This window comes from Talpa occidentalis, unplaced genomic scaffold (assembly GCF_014898055.3).
Source record: "Talpa occidentalis isolate TD23 unplaced genomic scaffold, MPIMG_talOcc4v2.1 talOcc4.7, whole genome shotgun sequence".
NCBI classification, from domain to species: Eukaryota; Metazoa; Chordata; class Mammalia; order Eulipotyphla; family Talpidae; genus Talpa; species Talpa occidentalis.
The window spans coordinates 124,645,487-124,662,700 of record NW_023605083.1 but is presented as its reverse complement, the minus strand read 5'-3'; the positions used below and the strand labels follow the sequence as shown (position 1 = coordinate 124,662,700).

The 17,214-nt window shown below is 52.7% G+C and overlaps 1 protein-coding gene across 2 annotated transcripts; it reads right to left on the bottom strand.

Moving 5' to 3' along the window:
• Nucleotides 1-535: 535 nt before the first annotated feature.
• Nucleotides 536-12,299, bottom strand: LOC119232510 (angiotensin-converting enzyme-like protein Ace3). 2 transcript variants are annotated; one of them, XM_037494544.2, is made up of 14 exons: nucleotides 11,950-12,299; nucleotides 11,489-11,647; nucleotides 11,158-11,245; nucleotides 10,824-10,967; nucleotides 9,904-10,095; nucleotides 9,690-9,787; nucleotides 9,429-9,601; nucleotides 9,000-9,223; nucleotides 8,734-8,878; nucleotides 7,149-7,247; nucleotides 6,638-6,760; nucleotides 3,317-3,501; nucleotides 2,407-2,809; nucleotides 536-851 (listed from the first exon to the last, which is right to left on the bottom strand). In XM_037494544.2, the coding sequence occupies exons 1-13, from the start codon at nucleotides 12,268-12,270 to the stop codon at nucleotides 2,421-2,423; spliced, it is 2,340 nt and encodes a 779-aa protein (XP_037350441.1). In that variant the 5' UTR covers nucleotides 12,271-12,299; the 3' UTR covers nucleotides 536-851; nucleotides 2,407-2,420. The 2 variants fall into 2 exon arrangements, with proteins under 2 accessions (XP_037350441.1, XP_037350442.1); XM_037494545.2 differs by having other exon boundaries at nucleotides 536-847.
• Nucleotides 12,300-17,214: the final 4,915 nt, after the last annotated feature.

Genomic DNA, 17,214 nt, shown 5'->3' with positions numbered 1-17,214 from the left:
TTCAGGGGCTGAGCGCTGCGCCTGCCCCTGGTCTGCCCAGAGCAGCCCTCCAGGTGAACTCCAGGGCTCATGCTAAGCTGCTGTGGCAAGTCCATCTAGTCCTGGTCCTGGGAGAGCCGGGTAGCAATACACATGGAGGTGTACAAGAAATGTGCAATAAGGTGCTTTCTTCAGAGGCCTGAGCGCTCTTAGCACACAGGCACCGGAGAGAACAGATTTCAAACCACCTATTAGCAAGTGACCACTGATAAGTGTCTGAGTACTGACCGAGAGTGAATACACTAAAAAAAGCAGATGGGGATGGGGTGAGATTTGTTGAAAGCGGTTTCTTGGAGAGAAGGGGAGCACTGCTCGTTGAACTTGCTTTGCTGAGGGTCCACTGACCAATGGAAGCCAGGCCTTGGAGGGCAAGCGTTCAAATAGGCATGCACCTTGGGGTAAGGCTGGGGGTGGAATCAAAGCAAAAGTGGGGGGTGAAAGAGGTGAGCTTGGAGAAAAGGGGGATTGATTTAAAAAAAAACCCTGAGATGCCAATTTGAACTTCTACATTTAATTGATGGACAACCAAGTTCTTATGCAGTGAGGCATAAAGGAAATAGTCCAGTAAAAATTTCTTACAATGATGGGGGGGGGGGTTGACAAGGAGGCTCAGTGAGGTTTTTGCTGGAGTCCAGATGAGAGGCTTGGAGTCCTGGGCTGGTGTGCTTTTGCCATGCTGAGCCACAATGCCTGGTGGGGGCTTCTTTGGCCTCTTGGGGAGCCTCTGGCTGGGGGATGAGAGGGCTTCAAGTGTGGCCTCCAGGGGGGGCAGAGGTGTCCTGGCTGCCCCTGTGTGTGGAGGGGCAGGCTGGCTGTGGAGAAAAGGTGGGACTCAGTGTGCAGGGCGCTGAGCTTTGAGGAGGGGCTTGGGCAGTGGACACTCATTCATTCACTTCTCAAATATTTTCCAAGTCCCCTCTATGTGCCATGGCCTGTGGTGACTACCGGTGTGACCTGGAGGCACAGTCCTCATGGGTGTCCTGCCCTTAGAGAGCTCACAGCAAATAATGACATTATAGCAGAGTAAAGTAAGTGCAGTGACAGGGACATCAAAAATTTTCAAAAGCCTGGGTGGGAGCAGGAAGTACTTGTGCTCAGCCAGAACTCAGGAAGACCTCTTGAAACCTAGGCAGAGGCAGAGTCCATGGAGATTTCAGCCCAGTGCCTCTGTCTCCTGGACCCCGGACTTCTGGACTCAATCCTTAATCCAGAGAGAGTTGGTCCCATCTTCTGGATACCCTCCTGCCAGCTCAGCTGCAGCACTGGTGCCTCCTCCTCTGTAGTTACTGGCTGGGTTTAGGGTTTTCCCCTGAAGGCTCCCCCAATCTCTGACAGGCACTAATTCTCAGACTCCCCAGAAGCCCCTGGAGCTATAGTTCAAACTCAATGAGTGCCCGTGTATTGGGTGTGGCATCCCTGTGGCAGGCAGACCCAGCCTGGAAAGAAACAGCTAGAAGGGGCAAGAGCAGGGGCCTTCCCTCTCTTTTCCCACGCTTACTCTAGAATACTCATCCCCAAATGTCTTCCTATCAGCTCACCCTTCCTAGAGTTCCCCTCCCCCACGAAGCCTGGAAAGGTGTTGTTTGCCCTGTACTCAGTCCCCAGGGCAACAGGCAGGGCAGCAGGTGTGTGTGTGGAACAGGCCATCTCTGGAGCAGAGTGGCTGGAGATGAGCTTTGTTTAAATATTAAAGAAGTCAATCATTAATCAGGCCTGGCTCAGTGCCCAGCTACCCACTGGCTCCATTTGGGAGGGCCTGGTCTAGGGCAGGGAGGGCTGTGGAGTAGTGTGCAGGCTACTTGCATTTCAGTCAGTCAAAAAGCAGCTTTGGTTATGGGGAGGCGGGGGGGGGGTTTGGATTATGCAGCTCAACACAGGGCAGACCAGGGGGCCAACAAAAAGATGTACCAGCCAAAATGTAGAGCACAGTGCTTGTGAACTGGGCACCAGTGGTTTGTAAAGGAATGTCCAATTCTACTGGAATACATTTTGCAAAGGCACTGAAGCAATGTCCTGTGTGTAACTGAGTACACACCCTTCTTGGACACTGCCGTTGTGTCCAACCCCGCAGGCTGTGTGAATGGCATGAACTGGGCATGAACTGGGATGGGGGCTGGTTCTGGGCATGAATTGGGATGGGGGCTGGTTTAGAAGAACACATCCACCAGTCACTAAAACTGTGATTCAGGGGAGGAGGTTGGCCTGGAACCCGGAGCACGCATGGAATCACTCAGAGCCAGTCACCTGTGCACATGGCCGTGCATATATAAGTTCACAAACACACAATCACAATCCCCCATGTCCCCCTCCCCCTCCGTCCCCAACTGTCTCTGGCTTGACCACCCTCCTCCTGACCCCCAGCCTCACCGTCACACTTGAGTCTAGGCCCAGCTCCACCATTGAGCTCTCATCCATGGAGGCTTCCTGTTGTGCTGTGTGAACATCCGAATGACCAGGGCAATTGAGCACAGCACCATGATGAGGCAGACACACAGCAGGATCCACTGTCTTCTGGTGACCTGGCGGGGATCCATGGCTACGCCCAAGAAATAGGCCTTGGGCACTGTTTGGGGTGCACTGGTGTCCTCAGAGTCCGGTGCACTGGTGTTTTGTGTCAGTGACTGTTTTTCCCGGGAGTACAGCCTGCAGGCCAGCACCAGGGCCACCAGGAACAGAACAAAGCTCACGACCAGCAACACCCACTGTCCAGTGTTGGCTTGGTCGTTGTCCAGCTCCAGACCCAGAAATGCCGCCTTGTCTGTGACTTTTTCTGTGGAAAACATGGGCATCTTATAGAGGAGGTGGAATTGGGGAGAGGACCCTGGGGTGCCCTGTAGTAATCAGAGAGGATCTGACTGCTTTTCACATTCAACCAAACTTGCAAGTTACAGGTAAGAGCATTGCCCTGGGAGGAGGGTGAGAAAGAAGGAAGAGCAGGAGGAGATGAGCACAGGTAGGGTTCTATGCCCCAGGGCACCCAGCAGGGGCTTTAAGCAAGGGTCAGAAGGCAAGATGCCAGCCAGGTGCTCAGATGGCAGCATGGCAGCTGTGAGGCCAGACAGTCACAAGGAAGCAACTAAGCCAGCAGCTGGGCACAGGCTGTGGTCTCACCAGTGTACAGATGCATTCAGGGCCACCAGCAGCAATGCTGTGCTCCTTCAAGCTAGGTCATAGGTGATGAGGGGTTAAGGATAGGTACACAGAGGGGCTGGCCCAGGGCAGGCTAGGGAGGGGTTGGGGCAGGATCAGAGCTGGGACCAGGGTCAGATTATCAAACCTTCAAAGGAACAGCTGAAGTCTGGCCAGCCCAGGATCTCCCCTTCCCGCACGTTCTCAGCGACCAACCAATTCATCAGGGGCTTGAAATATCTCATGAGGGCCTTTGCAGACATCTTTGTCTGCCCGGTCATCTGTTGCAGGACCTCTGGCCAGGGCTTGCTCGAGCCCAGCTTTAGGACGTCCCTGGGGGAGGGAGTAGAGCTGTGAGGCCATGGTGGGGGGGGGGCGGAAATCTGCTGGTGCTGCTGGGACCCTTCAGCCTGCCCAACCCCGGCCTCAGGGCTTTGCTGGCCACTCTTCCCACAGAGCTTAGCATGGTGGGTACAATCTAGAGCTGGGTTTGAATCCTGGCTCTCACTTAGTAGCTTGGGAACTTAGGCCAGTTAACTGAACCTTTCTGAGCCTCAGTTTCCATATCCACATAATGAGATAACAATAGTACCCACCTCCCAGGGTGGTTTTGACAATTATAGGCACAATGCTGGGAGTGTGGCAGGCAGGTAATGAATGTTGCTAATTATTACAATGGTTATTATTGCCCTATGATGATGTTGATGATTCTTCTGGACTCCAACAGGCTAACGAGACATTTTTTTTCCCATGAGGTGCCAAGTGCTAGTAGGAAGTGACAGCTCTTCAGCCTTTTCTGGTCCCACCTGGAGTATTTCGGGAGACTGGAGAGGTTATGCATGTGGGGTGTGCTCTGCACACTGCTTGCAGTGCTATGTGAATGCCTGCTCTGTCCCAAGGCACACCCAGTACTTGAGGCAGGGGGGTGAACTTAAGGGGCACAGTGGGGGTATAGTGCAGCCAGCAGCAGCAATCCTCCTGTCAAGCTTTCTTGACCTGTTTCCCCAGCTGAGGCTCCGAAGGCAGTGTGTAGAGTCTAGACTAACAGGATGCAGATTCAAGACCTAGCAGTGAATTTATGGCTGCAGGAAACAACTTAACCTCTCTTAACCTAGTTTCATCATCAGTAAAATGAGCCCCAGTGATACCTGTCTTTCGTTATGGCGAGGACTGAGTCACATAATGGTGGCCAAGGAGGGCATGCAGCTTGCAAACACACACACACACAATACTTAATAAAACCACTGGGAAAGAATGAAGTGGGGACACTAAAGGTCGGTCAATGGGTCCAGGAGTCAGAAACCACTGGGGAAAAAAATATAGTTAAGCTCCTAGCAAAATGGAAGACACAAGTCATCAAGATTAAAAGAAAAAACAAAAACCCACAACTAAGTGTAGGTAAGAGGATTACAGCAGGTCAGGCTCGTCTCGGCTGCCTGGGTGAAGCAGGGGGGCTTTGGGAATTGGGAACAAGTCCAGTTCAACTCTCCATTCTCCGCAAATCAGCCTCCAAGCCTGGCCCAGGGCAATCCCATTGAAGACCACGAGTCAAAGCAGCAAAAGCATGCTCGGCGACAATTAGACGAAAGAACGGCCGATTATCTAGCCCTTTTTCTCCCCTGTAAGCACTAACTCCCCTTCCCTCCACAGCCCATGCTCTGCTCTGCTGCCATCTGACTTCCCCAAAGCTCACGACTCATGACAGCCCCCTTTTTCAGAGACCTCTCCTCTGCCTAGCGCCCCGAAAATGGTATTCAAAGTCCTAAACCTGGAACCCAGGGTCTTCCCTGCCCAGAGGTGTGGACAGTGATGCCTGAGGACCCATGGGTGCAGGTCAGTGATGACTGGCCAATCCTCTACATGCTTTTTTGCCAAGTCAAACTCTGGGAACCTTGAGTGTCCTGGATGGGGTGGGGGTGGGAAGTGGTAAGATGCCTGAGGTCAGTGTCCCGCCAGTCAAGTAGGATGAAGGCTGAGTTCAAAGTGGCTTGAGGTAAAGAAAACTGATGTCTGCCTGGGTCTTGCACTCCTGCCTTGGGCACAGAGATCCCTCTTCAGTCCCCTGACTTGACCTTCTCATCCACTTTACAAGTTCACTAAAGCTCTTTCCGACCACACCGCTCCTTTCTTGTATTATAGGTATTGATTTATCCTGTAGCCCACTGCCCACTGCAGGGCAGGCTGGCTGGCATGTGCACAAGCAAATGTTTACTGAATGAATAAATGATGGGCATGGGAGACATGAATGCGGAGAGCACTTGTGTCCCATATATTCACAAAAGCTCAAACCTGGACAATTGACGAGAATAAACACCTGTGATGTGAAAAGACAGAAAAAGCAAATAGACTAAGGAGATAATAGGCATGCAAGGTGCAGCCTCCCTGGGAGCCAGGCCAAGGGATCAGTCCTGCAACCCCATCTGGCCTAGTGGCTACTGACAAATTACATGGTGGAATCACAAATATGCTCATTAAATTTGCAAAAGACACTATGTGGCTTTGTTAATCCTCTGGGAGACAGGAATAAAACTCCAGATGACCTTGGCCAATTAGAGAAATGGACCTATTGAAACCCTGTGGAAATTCCATGGGGTAAAAAGACCAGGCCCGTGGGTGGGCTCCACATTGGATCGCTGACCTTGGCACCTGTAGACCCAGGTCTGGCCTTCCCAGACCTGTATCCTTTGACCGATGGAAGCAACCATGAAAGATAATGTTCTGGAGTCATTTGGGGTTCAAAGCATGACTTTGTCACTTGCTAGAGGACTTGCTAGATGAGTGACTTCAATCACATCACCTGTCTTCAGCGGCATCATTTGTGAAACGAGGTTAATAATATCCACTTTGCAAAGTGAAAGCTCTGGAATTTCACTCCCTAAAGAAGTCAGTAACTGCTTCCCACCTTCAGGCCAGTTTCCATCCTGTTCCAGGTTTGCTGCCGCACCAAAACCAACCTCGCAGAGGCAGGAATGGGGAGGATGGTCTAGACACCAAATGTAGGAAAAAAAGACTTGGGGGAGGGGCCAAATGGGACAGAGAGGAGCTCTGTTGAGATTTTGGGGTGAAAGCCACCTGAGTCAGTCAGGAAATGGGTCCGGGCACCTCCAAGAAGAGATGGGAACAGAAGAGGTCTCCAAGGGTGCATGAAGTGTGGTTGAGAGGATAAGCAAGCACCCGCAAGGGAAGAACATGGGGGTTCTGGTGAAGGTGGAGGCGGAACTCCAGCTCTGCCATCCCGCCTAGGACAGCTTGCAGACTGGCGCCGAGAGCAAGCGTGCAGGAGGGGCTGCACATGTCAGCATGCAGGAGACCGGAGCCTGACCCAAGGAAGAACTCCCACTAGCTACAAACTCAGTGAATCTCCACTGCTGTCTCTGGGGTGGCCGGGTGAGGAGCGGGGCCCTGCAGCTTCCAGCAAAGGAGGGCAGGCAAGGGTGAGGGTGAACACACGAGGGCACAGGGCACTCACTCCATGAGCTTCCCGGCGATCTTCGAGTTGTAGATGTCACACCGGTGCAGGGGGCCCATGTGGCCCGAGGCCATGCACAGCGCTTCGTGGATCTGGAACTGGAGCACCAGGCCTAGGAAGTATCTGGGGAGAGGAAGGTGAGGGCAGGCTAGGGCAGGAGACACGAGCCACAGGGTGCCTCTGACGTGCTACGGTCACAAGGGCCCACGCAGCAGTTGCGACCCAGAAGGGGCTCCTGCGGCCAGGTTTCACCTGGGGCTGGTCCTGGAATACCACCATATTAGCCTCCGGCACTACCTGTCGCCCTAACCTTTGTCTCCCTTTCCCGTCTTCCTCTTGGGGACGCAGAGGTGCTTTGGAGTATCCCCATCAGCTTTGCCCTTTATGTGGGATCACATATAAAAGCCTGAGGATTGCAGGGCAGGGCCCTCAGAAGGCTGGACAACCCAAGGGAAGGTGGGGGACAGGGGCGCAGGGGACCTCAACTCCCAAAGCTAGCCTAGACCTTTACCGTAGGTAGGGGACGCTGGCAGAGATGTGGAACTTGGCACCTGGATCGAAGTCATCCTCTGACCGAGGAACAGGGGGGCAAAGGCCCTGGTACTTCAACCTGTCAGGGAGAATGGGGGTTTCGAGTGTGCCTCCTGGAAGGGGTCTCAGGCCTGCTCCTTTCGAAGCGCTTGCTCTGCTTATCACGACTGGTCCTGGCCTAAGAGGACACTTAATGCATTTTTGTTGTTTAATGAGTGAAGGAAAACGCGTGCACCTGGGGAGCAGCGCAAAGGAGTAGTGCAGTCGCCCTGCAGCACGTCTGCTAGGCCAGAAAGCGGCTGAGCCCTTCACTCCTCGTCCTGGTCTCTGGGATGCAGGCAGGACAGGGCTAGACAAAGTCCCTGCTCGACTCTAGCCCTGGGGGACAGTTGTAGACCCATTGCCAAGGTCTCTCCTGGAGTTAGAAGTTCCAAGAAGAAAACAGTTCAGGCCTGGATTTGCCTCTCTGACCTGTGGCTGTAGGGAAGTGACTGTCACTGAGCCTTGGAAAACGCCTGCGGCATGATGATAGCATGACCCCTGATTGGGGTGAGACAAGTCTATGAAAAGGCTCATTGTTTTGTCCTCACAGGGAGCTGCTCCCCGTCTCCATCGGTCGGTGGAGGTGGGTGAATGACGGAGAAAGGGAGATGCTGTCAGGTGGCTCTGGGACACGCACTGGGTCGGTGCGGGCCAAGCCAGCAGTGAGTCCCGGTCCAGAGGGGGTTAATAACAAAGGGAGGAAGGCTTCGCTCTCCCAGCCCTGATTTGCCATGTGACCCCGGGCTGGGGACACTCTTCCTTATGCCAATGCCCACAGGTGGGATAAATATAAGCTGCTGCCAGGCCTTCATGGTCGGGGTATTTATTGTCTAATCCAAAGGCCGGGGGGGTTATTATCTAATCAGCTGGCCAGGGGTCTGTGATGGGGTGTGGCGGGGGCGCCCCTTACTCAAGAGTCAGTGGCTCATTCAGCAGCCCCTCTGACATCAGGCGTGCCTGGGGAGGCTAAGCCAGAAGCAGGGGTGTGGGCGGGGCAGCAGGAAGAGGGATTTAGCCTACCCCTCTCTGTGGGGACTTTTTCCTGAGGAGGAAAAGCGCTCAAGTCCCCCATCCCACCCCAATCCCTTCTGCTGGCCCCACTGGTAGAAATAAAAAGGAAGGGAAGGAGCAGGAAGCCTGCCTGGCTGGCCCTGGCTCTGTTCTAGGAGGGAGGAGGGGCCTAGGGAGGTGAGGGGAGGTGGGGGGCATGGGGGCTGAGGGTGGGGGGGGCGTGCACTGCCAGGATTTCTAGACAGGTTAAGAGGCCTGCTCAGAGCTGGATCAGATTCCACACGAGGCCTCATGCTGGCCCTTCCACTGCAGCAGGGGATGCTTTTGATCGGGGCCAGCAAAGGGCCGAGACTGCCCAAGGGCTTCCCCGGCCCCAGGTCACCAGCATGGTTTAGCCAGGTCGGCCCAGATCTGCCCTCCAGATAAGGCAGCACCTGCCCTGGCTGTGGGCGCCCTGGAGGCTGACCCCAAAGCCCTGCACATGGGGTGGGAGGGGCAGCCGACCTCCCCACCTGAGGTTCCACCACTCCTGGTTGTAGATGCCCTTGTGGATGGAGCCGTCGAAGACCTTCCAGCGAAACAGGTCCATCAGGTAGGCGAACGGGATGAAGGGGATCTTCTCCAGGGCGATGCCCATTAGGAAATTGACCTCCTCCTCTGGGGAAGTGGAGCAGTCAGCAGGTGGCTCCTTCCCTCCCATGGCTTTGCCCTGAAAGCCCCCGCCCCGGCCGCAGCCCCAGGCTCAGGCCGCCCACACAGGTCCCCTGGATGCCATCACCTGGATCCTGGTGCTGCTGGCTGAGCAGGCCTTTGTTAAGCATGTGTTTGTGGGTGGAGACCGACAGGGTGATGACCGACCCCATGGCCTCTTCAAAGGCTGGGTTGGCGCCTGCGCGGAAGATCACAGAGAGGTTCCTGTACTGCATGAAATACTGGATATGGCCCATCTGGTGGAAGACGGAGAGCAGGTCTTCTATGGTCACCTCGGTGCACTTCTTTATCCTAGGGTTAAAGGGCAGGGGTCAAGGAGCATGGGGATGCCCCAGGGAGACTCTGTTAAGGGAGGACATGAGGGGTGGACTGGAGCCCGGAAGGGTCCTGGCTGCTGTCCTTTCTCACTCCAGGACCGCAGGCAGGCGGATGGGTGGAGGCTGGGGAGGGGTGCAGAGGAAGAGCTGGAAGGAGCAGAGGCTGCTGTTGGCCGCACCTGAAGTCCTTGCCGTTGAAGAAGTCCCAGGCGGAGGCGTGGCACTCCACTTCCCGCCCGTCCGTCGGCCTTTCCAGCATGGAACGTTTCCAGAATTCAGGAGGGGTGGGGAGCAGCCCCATGGAGATAAAGAACTTATCAGCCTCTTCGAACATCTTCGCTGGCCTCCAGTGCTGTGGGGAAGAGGGAGTGCATGGGCCCTGCCCCGCTGGCCGCGGGGTGCTGGGGGGGGGGGGGTAGCTGCGCCGAGACCGCACTGACCTGGACTTTCATGATCTTTGTGATGTCCTCGAGGGGCTTATTCGGGAAGGGCAGGACCAAGTCTAAGATGTTGACCCAAGACTGAGCCCACATGTTCCCTGCAAGGGGACGGAGGGCTAAGAGGAGGCCTCGTGCAGCTCTCCTGTCACTGGCACCCCTCCCAGAAGCCTACTGCACCCCTGCCCACCCCACCCCTGCAGCCAGAGGCCTTTACCCAGGAGGTGCGCTGGGATGGGCCCCCTCAGGTCGATCATGTGGGGCCCGTAGTGGCGGTGCAGGGCCCGGCGCACGTAGGCGTGCAGGTTCAGGTAGAGCGGCCGCAGCTCCTGGTAGAGCTGCTCCAGTTCCCACTCCAGCGTGTCAGACTCGTACTTGGCCCGCCACATGGCCCCCATGTCTTTGTAGCCTAGGGCAGGAATGGGGGCTCAGGAACGCTCACCACCCCCAGTCTGGAGGCAGGAGACCCCAGCACCTTCTAGAAAAGCCACTTGACCTCCCACCTCCCGCTGAATGGGAAAATACCTCCCAAGATCACTGTCCATACTGGATGAGATGAGCTCTGGACAAACTCTTGGTGAAGAGCGTACCCCAATATCCTCACCCAGCCTGGCTGGATGGGTAAGACCCTGGGCCCCTCTTATGCATATTGAGCTCCATCCGCCCAGGCCCTCCATCCTCTCTGGCTTCTTTAAAATTCTCCGAAGCACTGGTTCCCTCTTGGCAGAGCCCCACCAGCTCCTGTTCTCTGGGCTCTGGATATACATCAGAGGCCTGGCCTGGACATGAGCCTGAGGCGGTCTCTCCCGTTCTCTCCCTCAGCGGCCCCTTTCTTCTCAGAGCTCACCCCGGTATGGTCAGATTGTGCTGCACAATATTGTCTATCTCCCCAGTAGACCCTAGAGGACCAGGCGCTTTCTCAGGCGCCTTTTCACCCACACATGCTCAGAGCCTCCTTAGCACCCTGCAGGTGGTAGATGCTCAGGTGGTGTCTGTAGAGCAACACAGTGAGTGAAACACCTGAGGGCCCAGCTGTGTCCAGGGTTCCTATCTCCAGGTCTTCTACTCCCCACTACAGACTCTACACCGAGGCACTACTCTGAGGCCCTAGAGGGGTGCAGGCTCAGAGAGCCTCACCGTTGAGGTTGGCAATCTTGTTGCTGAGTTGCACATAGTGCTCGAAGATGAAGCGGAGTGGGCGGCCCACAGCATCCCGCCAGCCCTGCCAGGCCCACACCAGCTCCCTCTCATCCTGGGAGGTGGCCATGATTTCTTGGAGGTCTGTAACAAGAAAAAAGAGGCAAGGTGGGACCCCCCCCACCCCCCACTCCTGCCTGCTTTCCACCCTCACCTGCCCTGGGCAGCTCTCAGTGCCCCGAGAAGGGAGAAGGGTTTGGGAGGAAGAAAGTAGGAGTTGAGAGCCCCATGGAAGGATGGGTTGGGTTAGGCAGGGCCTGGGCTGGGCACTCACCAGGCTCCAGGGACAGGCAGGGCCCCTCATTCAGGCACACCTGGGCCATGCTGTACGTCGTCTCCATGTAGGCCAGAAGCTGGTTGTACTGGAGGGAAGGTGTCACCCAGGGCAGGCCCAGACCCAATGGCCCACCCCTAGCCCCACTGGCTTGGAGAGGCCGGCATCTTGCCATCAGCCTCTGTTTCCCTCCTCCCCCCAAGGAAGCCCTAGCCCCACCCCAGCCACCCCCCCTCCCGCCTTCCCCAGACACTGGCTCCCCACCCAGCTGGTTCACCCACCCCTGGGGTGGGGAGCATGTGCCTAGAGACCTGGGGGCTCCATGCATCACCTCCCGGAGGTCGTCCTGGGGCAGGGCCGCCTTGTCTATGTGCTGCAGCTTACTGAGCATGCGCTTCACAGTCGGGCTCTGGATGTTGGCCATCCGAAAGAGGCGGGCCCGGGAGCCAAAGTACAGCATGTGCTGGGACCGCTTCACGTCCTTGAGCAGCTGAAAGGAGGGTCACTGTCTTTGTCATGGGGAGTTGGTGGAGACAGTAAGGATCCCACATTGAACCTCAGAGCCACAGCCCCCCAACCTCCTCCCAGAGCCCACTTTAAGGGTTCAAAATCATTAAAGATTTGCTGAAAGGGAGAAGGGAAGGAGCTTGAGTCCCTAAAAGGCCTGCTTGGACGTTGGGGTATCCCTCTGTCCTCTACCTCTGGACAGGGGTAGAAGGTATGGTTCTCCCAGCCCCCAGAGACCCCAGAGGAAAGCAAGGGAGAAGGGGCTGGGCGGAGGTGGTACCACACCATCTCCTCCCGATTTTTCTTAGTGATGTTGGTGACATAGTTCCAGGTGGCCTCCATCAGCTCGTTCCACACCATCTGGGCAGTAACCTCATAAAACTCCAGGAACGACGTTGCCATGGTCTCATTGTATATTGTGTCTGGGTTGGGGCCAGTCACTGCATTGTTTGGGACGTGGTTAGTTACTTGCTGGTCCTCTTGTCTGACCTCATTCTTCACGGTCCCAAACAAATCATCACCCTCGGTCCTGAGCCATGGCAAGAGCTGCCCATAACAGAAGAGCACAAGTAGGGAAGGTCCATGGCAAGTCCATCTTGTGCCCATGACCAAGAGAACAGCAGAGCTGCGTGAGGCTATAGGCCAATCACAACCCAGCTCCATACTGTGACATCAGGGGCTAAAGGGTCAGTCATGGAATGTCAGAACTGGAAGGCCCCCACCCACCTTCTGGTCTAACTGTCCCCATTATACAGGTGAGGAGATTGAGGGCCAGAATGGGCAGGCCATCCTTTGTTGTAAATATAATGACCATATATGTGTGGGCTTGTTTCTCAGTTTTCTATTCTCTTCCGTTAAGCTCTGTTTTCACACCAATAACATATTCTATACTGTAGCTTGGTTTGAAGGCAGAAAGTGTGATGGTTTCCAACTTTATCTACTTGGGGTAGATTGCTCAAGATTGCTTTATCTACTTGGGGTAAAAACATTGTCTTTTAAATCTGCAAAATGCAGAGCTGAGGAGGAAAGCAAGAAAGCAGACTCTTTAGATACTAGAGACAAAGTGAAATGATGCAGCAATAAGTGGGTCCCCTCTGGGAAATCAGGGTGCATCCATGCCCTCAGGGCTGCAGCACTGGTGCCAACTTGGAGATGACAGCACGAAACAATGGTGGAACGAGTCATTGTTATAAATTTCAGAACACATTGTTGTGTTTCTCCAATTGCTGATCTGTCAACTCCCCTAAAACAACCTAAATCAAACTTCGTAGCACTAACCTTCCTCCTTTTGAGTTGTTTCTGTTAATAGATGAATTGAAAATATATGAAACAGCAGGAAACCGTGACCACTATGGCTACAACTTCCACCTGTTCAGCATCCACACAATGGTGGGGAAAAGCAGCACTCCTGGCCACAGGAACAACCCAGTTGGGCAAATCCCCTGGAAGCTCATCTCCCATCCTGCATTCTGCTACAAAACTCCAAGCCCCTGGGCCAGAAAATTGAGGTGAATTCTTGAGGATAAGTCCCCCATCTCTTTAGCTCAGCGGTTTTCTGAATAAACCTCACATTTCTAACCCCAGATGGTGTCTCTTGTGACTGGCTTATGAGAGGCTAGTAGCTGAGCTTTCCTGGCTTCAGAGATACCCAATCATGGCGGAAGTGATGCCTGCATCAACCTGGGAGCCATATATGGTATTCTTTCTAAAGGAGCTCCTGCAGGAAATAGCCAAGAAACTGACTGTGGGGACGTCTTCACAAGCTGGTGTGTGCTTGGGACCCTGAAAAAGGCTGTTCCCACTGAAGATAGTCTGCAAGTCGAGATTACCAAGAACAAGAGAAAGTCCATATTGTGGGGTGCAATAAAGATCATCAGCCCCCACTGAGCACATTTCAGGTGCCAGGGACACTTTGAGGGCTTTTAGTACACAAGCCATCACAACAAATCGTGAGAAAGCTATTGTGATCAACACCCACGTTTTACAGATGAGGAAACAGAAGCACAGAGAGGTTGAGGAGCTAAGTCAGAGTCACGCAGCCAGCAAATAATGGAGGTGGGATTCAGATCCACATGGTCTGCCCTGGTGCTTGTACTGCACCACAGACAGAGTGAAAGGAATAGACCATGCTTGAGGAAGGACAGGCCTTAGAGCAATCTGAAAGGGACTTAAAATACAGGACTTTACACCATAGACAAAAATTAACTCAAAAGTTAAACATAAGGGTTAGGTTAGAAAACTCTTAGAAGAAAACAGAGAAGTCTTTACAATGTTGGATTTGGCAATGATTTGTTGGGTATGCTGCTAAAAGCACAGGTAACAAAAATATAAACAGACAAACTGGGCTTTGGTAGTAAGAACTTTTGTGAATCAGAGGTTGCTATCACAGAGTAAAAGGACGACTTACAGAATGAGAATGAATATTCGCAAATCATGTATCTACTGCGCCATATATGGGTACAAATCATGTATCTAAGGGATTGCTATCCAGAATATATTAAAAAAAACTCTCCAAAATCAACAACAACGAAACAATCCAATTAAAAGATGGGGGAAAGAATAGACGTCTGTCTAAGGAAGATACAAAGAAAGTTGCTAAGCACATAAAAAGATGCACAATGCCACTAATCATTAGGGAAATGCAAATCAAAACCTTGAGATACCAGCAGGATGGTTAGTATAAAAAAAATAAAACCAGGAAACCTCAAGTGTTGACCAAAAGGTGGAGAAATTAGAACTGTTGCATATTGCTGGTGAGGATTTTGAGGAATTTTTTAATCCCTCAAAAGATTAAACATAGAATTGCCGTAGGAGCCAGCAATTCTGATGTTGGTTATCCATAGACCCAAAGGAATTGAAAGCAGGGACTCGAACAGGTACTTGGGTGCCATTATTCACAGAAGACAAAAGATGGAAATAACCCAAATGACCACTGCTAGATGAATGGATAAGTAAAATGTGCTGAATGCATCATTACTGACTCTTAAAAAGGAATGAAATTCAGCTATAGGAATGCTACCTGGATGAATTTTGACAACATTAGGCTGAGAAAAAAAAGCTAGACACAAAAGGACAAGGTTTGTTATCATTCCACTTAGGTGAGGTAGGTATGAGTAGTCGAACTGACAGAAACAGAAGGTAGAACATAGGTTGGGGGTGAGGTAGAGGTTATTATTTAATAGGTACAGAATTTCTGTTTGGGAAGATGAGGTTCTGGAAAGGGATGGTGGTGATGGTTCTCTAAACAATATGAATGTACTTAATGATACCAACTGTGCATTTAAAAATGGTTCAAAGTCCTCCCTGGTGGCCTAGGGCTTGAGTCTTAGGACTATCACCACTGTGGCCTGAGTTTGATCCCCAGCCAGGGAGCTGACCCATATATGGCGCAGCAGACCTCTCCTGTCTCACCCTCTGCTCCCCTCAGCAGTGTATTTCAGTAGATCTGCTTTTTCTGCTCCTCAATCTATTTCTGGTGAATCTTCTCACCCCCTGCACTTCTGGCCTACTCCTCGGTTCTTCTACTAAATAAATAAATAAAAATTAAAAAAATAAAAATGCTTCAAATGGTAAATTTTATATTAAATAGATTTTACCACATTTAAACACACACACACAAAACACAGGTTGTAAAGTGATAGAAAGAAACAGAATCCAAGAAACAAGAACAGGTTTTTGTGAAAACATAGGCAGTTTGAGAGAAGGGGTGATGCGGAAGTGAAAAACATAGGTACTTCATCAAAAGAACAAAAACCCCAGTGGACAGATCCAGCAGCTGGCTGGACCACATAACCAATTCTGCAGAAGTTGCAGCTGGGGCAGTGGCCTGGAACTCAGGACAGAGAGAGAGAGAGAGAGAGAGAGAGAGAGATGAGAAATATGAGCAATAATTAGGAGAAATAGGGGACAAGACTAGAAAGTGCCAGGCAGGGTGTGGTGGGTGTCCCCAAGAGGAGCCGAGGTGAGAAGGTATCATTCCTGGAGCCGATGACTGTTTCCAGAACCGAAGCAAGCTAGTTCCCGGGTGAGGGGGCCCACTGAGCCCAGGAAGGAGACAGTGGACTGCACGGGAGGAATCAGGAGGCTGTTCTTGGAAGGCACGTGGGGACACAGTGTTGCATGCAGCTGTCAGGGAACTGCTCCAACCTCTTTCTTCATCCATGGACAGCCTGATCCTGGCTTGACCTCCTTGCTCTCATTGTGTCCTGGGGATACTTGAAATGTGAGGCTGACATAAAACAATCTACCAGGAGATGGTGCATCCAATATAAAAGAAAGTACAGGCTGCACCTTTACACGGTGGCACTTCTGACTCACCACGGTGGAGGCACACAAGAACCATTTCAGGGGTGTGAGTATGAAGGTTTTGAAAATTGAAATAAATTGCTTGAGGTCACATTAGTAGTATAGGCAGAGGTAGAACTTGACCCAGACCTCTTCTAAAGCCTTTGGCTTCACTCATGTCAGAGCCAGGGTAGGCTGGGATGCGGGCGGGCATTTGGAGAAAGGGTAGGAGCTGGGAAGGTAGGAGATCAGAGAAGTTGTCCAGCAACCCTCCCCCGCTGTGGCCTGAGTGGGTGAGAGCTGGCCATGGAGGAGCCACTCGCCCCCAGGCCTAGGCAGGCACAGCATGGGGAGGGGCACAGACTTCAGGGTCACAGGTAGAAAATGCTGGAATGGCCCCTCGTAGCACTTCCTTTTCCTCTGCCAACTTCCAGGTAGACCGGGCCTCGGCCCCTCTACCCAAGGAGACAGAGATCAGTCTGAACAATTTCAATGTTTTTTTAAAGACCTCTGAATAAGGCTGGTAAGGCTGAGCCCAGTGTTAACTTTCTTTGCTCTCAGCTATAGCTCAGCAGTCTGGGTGCTGAGCTTGGTGCCCTCGTGCTGCCCCCCAACCTGATCTTGACAGGCAGCAGGACCCCTCGGATTCATGAAGACATGAAAGTGATGTGACAATGACCTCTGTCTGGCAGACAAAGAACTTTCTAAACACTGGGCTGGGGGGGGGTAACTGAAGAAGTCTTTAGTGGTAGAGGACTGGGAACTAGTTGGGATATGTTTATAAATTCCATTGTCCTAAGTAATCGTAAACTTCCACCCTCTCACATATCCAAAATACCTCGGCTCCACATCCTGCCCTATGGAAGAGGCCGGTATAAGTCTACATGCAACATACAGACACACTCACACTCTCATACTCACACACTCACACACACACACACACACACACTAACACACACATGGCAGCTGCAGATGGGGGGAGGGTGTTAAAGGCTGTGGACTAAAGGATATTGGGGGACAGATATTGGCATCAGGGCCTGGCTTGGGTCAAGGCCTCAACAAAGGCAGGAAGAGACTCAGGGCGAGGGTCCTGGCCAGAAGGGCCAGGCTGGCCAGGGAAGTCTCTGGCCAACTTCCACTTGGCCAGGCCCTGGGTCTGACATTTAAATATCTGAAAAATAGATCTGGTTGTGTTAACTGAGAAAAAGACACACAACTACAAAGACAGTGCGAGTCTATCTAGACTATGTGCTGAGAAAAAAGGAA

What these genes read in the sequence shown, in the direction of transcription:
- LOC119232510 (XM_037494544.2), bottom strand. Translation starts at nt 12,270, where the DNA reads ATGGGCACAAGATGGACTTGCCATGGACCTTCCCTACTTGTGCTCTTC. An exon ending in CATCCCAGCGCACCTCCTGG is followed by an intron (nt 9,788 to 9,903) that starts GTAAAGGCCTCT and finishes GTCCCCTTGCAG; the next exon opens with GGAACATGTGGGCTCAGTCT. An exon ending in CCAGCAGCACCAGGATCCAG is followed by an intron (nt 8,879 to 8,999) that starts GTGATGGCATCC and finishes CCACTTCCCCAG; the next exon opens with AGGAGGAGGTCAATTTCCTA.